Raw genomic sequence first — 11024 nt, 5'->3', positions numbered from 1 at the left:
TCCTATTCTGCTGACTATGAACAACAGCAGTCCCCTGCTTCTCCCGCAGCTCCAGATAATTGTTTTGATGTATTGCTGGATGGACGGGATTTGCACTGCCCTGCAGTCCTGCTGATACAAAAATGCCTTTAAGATCCTGCCTTTCCCATCCTAATCTACAAAGGAAACAGGAAAAAGGAACTTAAACTCCCTGTACTCAGACAGCAATGAGACTGTTCCAGCCTGCGCCAGTGCTCTGATTTCTTGCCTGTGACTTGTAAACAGCGTACCATGCAGGACAAGACTAACTGCTAAAGGCTACCCCGGGGAAAGGATACTCCATGAGCAGCTGTAAGAACTGGATGGATACACTTTGGAAAGCATGGACCCTCTAGCACACCTAGTTCTCTGTGGATTCAGCTTGTTGATTTCAGGTAAACTTTGTCTTTAATTGCTGTACTGGACCTGTCATGCCTTTGTTTTTCACACAGTATGCACCTACCCTTTGACTGTCTACCTTTCACTCCAACATTTACCTTTACTGATTTAAGTACTCGTGTTTGTTTCAGTGATTCCACTTCTCTGTGCAGAGCTCTTACAGCCAGTGAGGGCAGGACTGGGGCCATGCAACTGGGGGTGATTTAACTACATGTAGCATCCACTGCTGCCACTTACGAATATTGAATTTGTTCACACATGTTGCAGCAGGGGTTTTTTTCTGTCTAATGGCGCAATTTTTTTCATACAGCTGATAACTTTAAAACCATTGTTGTCATTCCCTAAGAAATCTGTTCTAAATACAGATTAAATGTCAATTTCTTCTGTGACTGATTTTATGAACTAGCTGTACACTTGATGTGTGTAGCTATTCCAGTATCTGATTTTAGACAATATTCCACAAGTGGAATTTAGATGAAAGTCAGTGAGCAAGAAGGGGAAAAATACAAGATAATTAAAACCACTTAAAATATGGTTATATAGTATTATCAGGAAATGTCATTAGTTCAGCAAGTCAGAAGTTGCCATAAGAGATATCTGTAGAAAGGTATACAGAAATATACTGATTCAACTTTAGCTGACAGTAATTTCAGCAATTATGTTTGAGATACCTTGCTGAATCTATCACAGGCAGAGCCCTGAGGACGACTGTCCTCCTGCCATCAGATTCAGAGTTGCTCCACATTTGAGTATCACTTTAACAATCCTCCATTTGATTCTCTAGTCAGTTTCTTCTGTAAAAATATGTAAAAGAAAAATACAAGTCATATGATAACCTTAGACTCTTAACTCACTCCTGACCATTGTATTGAGATATATATAGATCCAGTCCATCTCACAGTGAAAATGTAATGTGCTGTAGAACTGCAAATTGTCCTGCAATGAAAACCAGAAATTAGGAAGAAAAGGCAGAAGTCCTCATTTCCATGCAACTTTCTTCATGATTGCTTTGCACAGATCTTCCTGATTAGCAGCATGCTAACAGCTGTTAACAATAAAATTGCAAGTTTGAGATGTTACTTTTGGCATCGATAAAAGGCTAGAGGTTAATACAGACCAAAAAAAAAAAAAAAGTTTTTAATCTGCTGAAATCATGTTTGGAAATATTCTTATCTAGCAATTGCTGTAATAGGCTGCATATTGTTATTGCCAACTTCTCTTCCGTGGCTTCAGTTTCTTGGTTGTTTAGCTGCACGTGGATTCGACCTATTTAGTCCTCAGATCACTTCCAGCTTTGTACTTTTTGAAAATATCTGGTGCTGTGAGCATTATGGATGGAGAAGAAAAGAAAGTCCAGTTATTCCAACCTTTTTCCTTGTCCCTCCTGTTTCTCTGCATGGTGTCATCTGACACAGACAGCAATGACGCTCATTAAGTCACAAGTGCAGGAGAATCAAGTCATTTGCAGAGATTAAAATGTGGCGAGCACAGACAGCCCATTGCCGATGAGCTGCCAGTCACTGAATTTTCCACAGGGGCTGACCAGCGAGGTGTGTGCTGTAGTCACACCCATCTCAATAGATCTGTCAGCTTTCCCGCTTTTGTTTGAGAATGATATCATGTTTCCTGGGGCTAGCAGTGGAAGACAATGCGAGCCTGCTTTCCTCTAGATACTGCAGGCGGAGTTCAGGAAAGCAGGAATGACATTCCCTGAGCAGGGGAGGGTCTACACTGAGCACGGACTCTGAACTGCCTTAACCTTGTCCCTGATGATTTTGGGCTTCTCTGGGTGTGTTGCTGGGTAGGCACAAATTCCACTCCACCCTTTTCCAAGGTGAAAACCACTGACTTGGTTCCCATTAGGAGAAATGGCCTTTGATTTAATGTCTTTTTATTTTTAATAGCAGTACTTCATTAGCAGCTAGAGCCAATGATCCGGTTTGGAAGGTGGGATTCAAAGTATAGACCAATGCTCACTTTTGCACTCTCTACATTCCACAGCAAATGTTCAATTAAACTGATAAGGAGTTGAATTTAATCCTGCTAGGATTCTTCAAACTAGCTTGAATATCACCACATGTTTTTTCTTTTGGTTGTTTATGTCCCTGAAATTTTAGACTAGCAAAATTATGCTGACATCTATCCTGAAGTATGGTTTCAAATGCCAGTCTTGTGGCTAGGTTCAGTCTGTTGAGTTCTGACCAAAGAAGACCTGCAGATTTATTTATTCCTCTGAAGGAAAGGAATGAATGTCACAACTTGCATTTGCCTCAGAAATGCCTCTGGCATCCTCAGGTATCCTCAGATTGTCTAGAAATACACTTGCAGTTTCTCACAGTGAGCTAACTCTCAGAAATGTTCAAGTGTGAACTTTATTTTATTTATCCTTTATCAGTATTTATTGGTGAAAATCAGCCACAATTGTAATTACCTTCAAGATCATTTCTTTGACTATTTCTATCAGGAAGAAAATATATTGTCAAATGCTTCCATTCTCCAAGACAGAATTTTCTGTGCTGCAATTTTTCTCTGCCAATAATCTTAGATCCAGTGGCTCTCTAAAAATACAGGGGTTTTTTTTCTGATTTAGCTGTTGGACCCATATATGGTAAAAGACTCAAAAGATTATAATAGACTTTTTTAGAAAAAGGCAACAGTGGAGATAAACCAGTGCAGAAGCATTCAATTGCTCTCTGTCATCTATGCTGATGGCTTCTATGCATTTTCTTTGGGATCAGTAGGTGTTATGAAAAATATCTAAATTATCTGTATTATGTGACTTATTTTCATATTTGGAAAATTATACAGCTTTTAACACACATTGTCAGACACACAAGCACCTATATAATGCTATAGGCCTTTCAAAATGACATGTCAAAATTTTTAGCTGGACTGGAAAGTTCTAGCAATTTTGCTTCAAGACTTTTATTTCTCTTTTCAAGTTTAATTTAACCAAAAGGAAACCTGTATTAACCAGTGGCTAATCTATGTCTGTGAGAGTGAACAAGAATATCATTCTTCCCACAATTAAAGGGACTAGGCCTCTGTGAGCATCTTCAAATAGGCTTTTATCAGATCAAAGTGGCAGCAGAACTTCAGAGTGTCGTGTGGCTGAGTGCCGGAGTTTGGACCTTCCTCAAAGAAATGGAGGAAAACCACTTCTGACCTTTTAATCTCAGGTATTCCATAACTGTAACTGTGAGGTTTTAATATCAGATATTTGTCACATGACCAGACATTACACTGATGCACAACCTTTCTGACACCTAAATTATCCAACTAGTAATGTGGAGGAATTTTAAACAAATTTATCTTTTGTTCCTGAAGTGTGTTTGATTGTGAGACACAGAAATTGCATCTGCCTGCCATACTACGCCTGGTTCACACCTACAGAGATGCAGAGTAGCTCTCAGGAAGCTTGTGTTCCCAAAAGTCATTTCAGCAGCTGGGAGTGGTCAGGAGTGAAAAGGCATTGCATCAGGACCAAAGGAATCAGCACTGAAAGGGTGAAATGAAGCCACACTACATTTGTAAATGTTAACATATGCTTATTGTTTTGAACACAATTTTCATATATAGATACATGAACACACATCTACTGTATTGTTTTTATATTTAATCATAATTAAGATGGACAGATTCCTTTTTTGCTGAATTTTCATTTAAGGGAAAACTGAAGCTATAATACTTTGCACACATTGTCTGATACCCATAAGATTTTTATCTGGAAGGTTTTACTGTACAAGAGGGAGAATAGAAGTCACAGATACTGACTGTCACTGAACAGCTGTCTCTAGGGCAGGGAGATGCAGTTGGTCCTTCATGTGCTCAGTGAGAATTACCTGGGCTGGAAACTGATTCTGTATCAGTCACATACACGAGCATGCTTGACCTAGATCCATCTCTTAAACAAACAAAAAACTCTGTTCAGCTCTTTTGGAAGACCAAGAAGTCATAGAGGTATGGAGGGTGTTGCTTAGGCACAGCAGCCATGAACCAAAACTGGATGCACCCACACTTGTGTGAAACTGATTGAGTTTCCTGACCAGGTCCCTCTGTAAGATCTATCTGGGAGTGAAGGGATGAAAATCCTAGGGAATCTGCAGTAAAGAACTGCCCTCCAAAGACAGTCTCTATCCTGTACTGGGTAGGTTGTATTTATGAACTGTTCCGCTGTAGTTTCAGTGGAGCCACGCAGCAAAGAATAACCCATGTCTAAAATACAGAATTTCCTATAAAAGTTCAAAATGGTGAATGTTTATATTACAGATTTGATAACGGTTCTCCAACTGTTAAACAAGGGTCATATCTTAAAGAAGTTAAAAAGCTGTAAAAATCCATTTTGTAATTCATCACTTGGAACCTTAACCCCTTTACAATGTAAAGATATTAGGCATTTGCTATGTTCTGAAAGGATTTTTGAAAGATACATTAACAAATGACATTTCTCTTTTCAGAAATGCAAACTTTTTACTTCAAGGCTGGTATTTTTTTGTTGCCTGCTATTTATTTTTTTGTGCTGTCAGCATGACTAATGAAGTGGTTTAGTTAATTTCTCCTTTGGAGTATAACAAGCCTTCCTTGACAATGCAATTCCAACTGCACTTCTGATTGTGCTGATGATTTTCCCTTGTGTTATTTCCTGGCTGGTCATCGCAGACAAGCCACTGGTCAGGGGCCTTGGCCTCCTTAGTCACAGAATGTGCTTAGCACCAGAAACACCTCCCAGCTACTTCAGTCTGAAAGATCAGTAAGTGGCAAAGCAAGGGTGCCCTTCTGTACAGGCAAGAGCGCCTTAGAATGCGTTTTCCCAGCAGTCAGTGCTCACAGTCAGCCAACCTTATGCTTATTGTATGCACTGGTTAATTGTTTACCTGAGTTATTTTACCTACTTGGGCTTGGAACATTTGCAGTACAATATGAGCTTTATAATGCAACTGACAAGGGCCAGCCTTGTTAGGGACGTATTTATTTTGATGTGCACATGCAGTCTTGATGATATGATACCCATATTTTGCTGGCTGCAAATCCAACCATATGCACCTGAGCTACAAGCCTGTCCTACTGGAGCTTTCCCACATTCTTCAGCCTCTTTCAACATTTCCAGCATTACCTGGCATACTGTCAGCTAGTTATTCAAATAACCATTGGTGCTGCTATGTTGTTTCCCATTTTACTCACTTGTGGTCAATGTGCAAAATATTACGGCTTCAGTTTTCCCTTAAATGAAAATTCAGCAAAAATCATGACAGACCATGTTTTGGTTTCCTTCTTGTGTTTTGGTTACACACACACACACACACACATACACACACACACACATTTCGGCCCAGATTCTCCCCTGGAAACCCCAACAAAGCTGCAGCACTGTTTCTCTTCCGGCTTTTTCATCTTAAAATATTGTTTTGACAGGTTGTGAAACAGCAGACATGCAGAGAAAACAAGAGGGCAGTGGTATTTCCTTAAGCTACACCAGAGATACCAAAGGCAGATGAGCAGATACTGAGATAGGCAGCCCTCACAGCTTTGAAACTATTCTGTTTTTCACACATGTTCTCTGGTATTCCTACTGTCACACAGTGACAGCCTGTCAGTAATTTCCCCTCTCTTATTAGTTTCACAATACCTTCTCCCCACAAATAGTGCCCTGTTTCTAAGGGCAAGTGGTCTTGGTATTGAAATGGCAAAGCATCCCACAGCTGTACAGTAGCATAATGTAAAATACAACAAGAAGGTTCTTTACATAAACAACGAAAAAGGATTTTGGGACACCTGGTTGTTAGCTCATTTATCAGATGTTTTCCAAGAGCATTTCTGTCATTTTTTCACCCCTATTGTTCCAGTTCTATGGTAGAGAATCTTACTCTCTTTGGACAATAATAACTTCAACCTTATTTTCCTGTGGAGGAATGAGCTGTCAGAAGAGAATCTGACTCACTGGGAGAAATTACCTGAGCCACTGCTATCTTTGCAATCCAGATAGCAGGACGCTTAAAGATCACTGAGCCCATAAAATGAATACATGGCTTCAAAGCCCACCAGATTATTTTCTTTCTTGAGAACAAACAAAAAATATTATAAGTGTTGAGAGCCCAGGAAAAAACATCCATAATTGTCAGATTCTGGTATGGTGAAAAATATGCCCAAACAGTTAATGTTTTGGGTTAGTTTCTGATCAGCTTTAATATTAAGTATGGAGTACTTATTTTTTTCCTTTTGGAGGAGGAGACATGTTGATAGTCTCTATTTTATTTATTTCTTCATATTTAATTTTCATTATCTCCAGCCTGATTGTCTTCCACATTGTCTAGTTAATTAATTTTTTAAAAATCATTGTTTATTCAGTACTTCCCCAAGAATTAATCAAATGCTATACTTCCTCAGTAAAATTGCTTGTATGGTCGCCATTCGTATTTCTAAATAGATTAATTTCATTTTTTTAATCTGATACATTGTTTTATACCAAAAAAATAAGACTGGAGAGGGTACAGCTGAAGTTATAACTACAAAGCAGGACACAATAAGAAATACTGAGGTTTAGGCTATTTAGCAAGTTGGGTTTGTTCTAAATAAAAACCTTATTATTTCAAGCAGACGGAGTGTTCATTGTTATATTTTAAGAAACTTTCAGGAAGAAGGATTGATGACTTAAAAGTTTTCACCAGTCTCGAAATTATTTTTAAATCCTGCAGTGAGTGGCATATGCAACTGACTGTTTCACTTTCAGCATAACACCAAAACTAAGCTCAGATTCTAGTTTTTCCCTGCCAATATAGTAGCTATATGTTTTATATTCCTGTTCCCAGATGCCTAATAGCAGGAATCATTAGTGTTCCAAGTAATAACAGTGAAAAAAAACCAACAAAAAACTACATAATCATTCCATATTACATCTATTCTCTGCTTCACCTGGTGAAAAATGGAGTAGAATTTACTGGAATTGGAATTTGCTGCCCTTTCATCTTCTCTTAAATAACTAGTATTTTAAAAGTATTAATCTTTCTGCTTACCTCTACAACAGATCTTCACCTCAATCTGTTACACTCCAAATACCAGGAGGAAGACTTCCTCCTTATAGTAATTTCGAGCAATCAGTTATAAAGTTATAAAGTTCTACAAATATAAGGAAATAAATATAACTTTAGCTGTGTAATGTCTAAACAATTTCTTTGCTTCTGCTACCAATCATTATTAAAAACTAAAGCCTTCCTCAGATCTTTGAATTCTCAATACCCTTTGCAAATACAACTTCTTTCCATATTACATGAACTTCGAAGGACAGTGAGGTGTGGTTACCCTGTGACGGAGCTCACAACTCTGGCTGCTTGCTGTGGAAGAGGAGCATAAGCCACTGTGTTGAACATTTTTTCCAAATAACAGACAACTTTGCAAAGGCCTCACACTAGATAGGAGGGGCCTAGAATTTCCCCATGTTTTCCTAGAGACGAGACAAGAGTTAACAGTGGAAGTATATGGGCAGGGACTGTCAGAGGAAAGGACAAATCAAGACTTTTGTTGGTTTGTTGACTTTGTTGAACTAAGAGTTGCTGTATGTACTCCTCTATGGCATCAAACTATCTCAGCTCAAGATTGCCACATTTACACATGAACCCTAGTATTTAGCACTAATAATGATCTAGAGCAGTGATATTTTAATCTTTATCAGGGACTTGCTTGCTCTTTGAGTAGAACTATGTCTGGGATGTGTTCTAGGGAATTTCTGAGAACTAATTTTTTTAGCTGATCCTAGCTGAGTTTTGCTGGTGCAATGCAGCACAGAAAATATGATGACTGTGCCTGTATGAATGGCATTTTAGTAGGGAATAAGAACACACAGGGCCTACAGACACAGCATGACAAATTTATTCTCTGTTTAGCACAATTTCCCCAGATCAATATCATAGAATCAAAAACCAATTTGAGCTGAAGGGACCTTTTTAGGGTCATCTAATCTCACCCCTATGGACAGAGACACCTTCATTTAGACCAGGCTGCTCCATCCAGCCTGGCTTTGAACACTTCCAGGGATGAGGCATCAACAGCTTCTCTGGGTAACCTGTTCTAGAGGTTCACCTCCCTCATTGTGAAAAATTCCTTCCTTATATCTAATCTAAATTGACCCTCCTGTTGTTTCAAGCCATTATCCTTTATTCTGTCACTAGATGCCCTTGACAAAAGTCCCTCTCCAACTTTCTTGTAGCCCCTTTAGGAACTGAAAGGTGCTGTAAGGTCTCCCTGGAGTCATCTCTTGCCCATGCTGAACAATCCCAACTCTCACAGTCTTTCCTCATTGGAGAGGTGCTCCAGCATCTCTCCAATCATCCAGGCAGCCTCTCATGGACCCATTTCTGCAGGTCGATGTCCTTCCTGTGTCGGGACCCCAGAGCTGGATGGAGTTCCCCTCTGCCCAGACCAGAGGGGCAGAATCCCCTCCCTTGCCCTGCTGGCTGCGCTGCTTTGGATGCAGCACAGGATACAATTAGCTCTCTGGGCAGCAGAAATCTGTACTAGAAAAGCTGTGAAAGACACAGCTATCACCCAGCAAGAGAGAGCACAATCCTGTAATTTGGAGTGGGCCAAGAGGAACTGTAAGGGTTTCCCTCCGTTTATTTTGCTGTCTGGGCTACAGTCAGTGAGCTTGTTATTTAAACTTCTATAGAGGATGCCATTTGCACTGTGCTGGAAAGACTCAAAGCACTGCAGCACAGTGAGTGATGTGTCATAAATACTTGGCAATGGGTCTTCTTTGCATGGTGTTTCCCATTTACAGCATTGGCCTTCTGCAAGCTCTTTCTCTTCTCAAAATCCATTTGCACACACAGCAAATTGCCCTCCTGATAAGGTCTGCTCTTCAAGAACCAGGGCAGGAGTGAAAGGACTTTTTCAAGGCAGCACAAGGATTGTCCCTGCTGCTGAGATTGGCTGCTTCCTCTCTCTATTTTTTATGCTTTTCTCAAAGCTAAATTCTGTTGCCTTATTTGGTTGTTACATACTCAAAACCTTTATTAGCATCTAGGACATGATTGACCTAAATTTTGCCAGACTAGAAAAGTTCCTTTCTAGCAAGAGCAGTTTTTTTATTTGAAATTGCATGATCATAAAGAGATGCTGCATGAATCCTCACCCAGTGGAGTCAAAGAAAACATTGCTATCACCTCCAAGGCCTTATATTGCTAAAATGCCTTTTTTTTTTCTTTTTCAAATTATATCTCAATCATAGTTTTTCTTAGTGCAAAACTTTCATTATTTATATTTCTGCTTGCAATATATTCCAGCTATGAAACCTTAGCTTCAAAGTCATGTTTGACATATAATTCTATACTTACACATAGATATAAAATCCTTTTAGAGGCAAAAAATTCTTATGTTTCTCTGGGAAGAAACTCCATCTGTGTTACGTCTGCCTCACTGAGGTGTATGGGCTACCCTGCAGTGTTTAATATGGCAAACAGCCACCTGTCTTTAGACAGTGAATCAGAACACTATCCATTCACCGGTGGATAGATTTTGATTCACCTAGAATATTCTCAAGTTTAAAAAACAATATGTCTACTTGTTCTACACCTTTGTTGCATGAATTTACTACAAGGAAAACACTATGCAGCAAATACCCCAGTTTTGGTAGAATGTTGCTTCGCATATGGATCAAAGGCAGCATGAAAGCTGGTCCTCAAAATTCAGGCTTCTCGTACTGCTTTTTCTCAGAGTATCAAAAGGCTGAGATTCAGGGGAGGAAAGAGGTGTTATTTTCACCTTTCAATCTTTGGTGGAAGTCAGAGGAATGCAGAAATACTAGGGAAAATGGAACTGGAGCCCTGTATGACCAGCTGTCCTCTGCAGGACACCAGCCCTTGGGCTCACACATTTGTATTGGAAAGGCAGCTGTAGCTCTGTGCCTTGTGGATGCCAGGCAGAAAAATATTTCACTTCTGCTTTCTAACACTGGACCTGACCTCAGTGCAGAAAGTCATGTCAAGTCACAGAATTTGAATCCAGATTTGATTCTGAGTTTTGCAAATGTTTGCAGAAACCAGGATCTTGCAGTTTGTGATTTTAAGAATATCTCTACCTGGCGTGTGAGCCTTGCTTGATCTAAACTGAAGCTTCTCTCAGTGCTGGTGATTGTTGAGCTATATTGGCCTTTGGCTGATGCATCAGATCCACAGTAAAAGCACAAATGTTCCTCATACAAAACTAAGAGCCTTGAGACAAATGTCCCATAAAATGAATGTGTGAATTGGCCTCATTTCCATCACATACCTATTTAACTTTGTTCAAAGGATTCACGTTGGCAACCTGCAGCAGGATGACTTTACTGAGCTGCAGGTTTATGCAATATTTGCTTTAATGTTCCTCGCAACGTTTCCAGAAGGCTTCATTATGTAACTGCAAATTATCTGGGCTGGCACATGAAAGGGTGGAGGCTGTGGAAGACTGGTTGGGTGTGGTGAGTGTCAATGGGCTGTCAAGATACTTCAGTCCCCAGAGTGGTTGCTTGCATTGAAAGCAGAGCAGGACCTCCTCCCTTGGCCCAGAGCACTGCACAGACACACGCAAAGACTGCAGTCAGCACTGCGACCTTCTGACCTTCCTTATCTAAGACTATA

At 39.8% G+C, this 11024-nt stretch overlaps 1 protein-coding gene across 2 annotated transcripts in view; it reads left to right on the top strand.

The window, feature by feature from the left end:
• Nucleotides 1-11024, top strand: part of TEK (TEK receptor tyrosine kinase) — a 37938-nt gene continuing 26914 nt past the window's right edge. The window contains exon 1 of one of the 2 annotated variants that reach the window (XM_005493131.4): nucleotides 1-413. In XM_005493131.4, coding sequence (XP_005493188.1) covers nucleotides 362-413 — 52 coding nt within the window. In that variant the 5' untranslated portion in view covers nucleotides 1-361. The remainder of the gene's footprint in view (nucleotides 414-11024) is intronic. The other variant, XM_014271352.3, reaches the window with a different exon arrangement.

This window comes from Zonotrichia albicollis, chromosome Z (genome assembly GCF_047830755.1).
Source record: "Zonotrichia albicollis isolate bZonAlb1 chromosome Z, bZonAlb1.hap1, whole genome shotgun sequence".
NCBI classification, from domain to species: Eukaryota; Metazoa; Chordata; class Aves; order Passeriformes; family Passerellidae; genus Zonotrichia; species Zonotrichia albicollis.
Note: the sequence above shows the minus strand (reverse complement) of the source record. Positions and strands in the feature narration are given on the sequence as shown.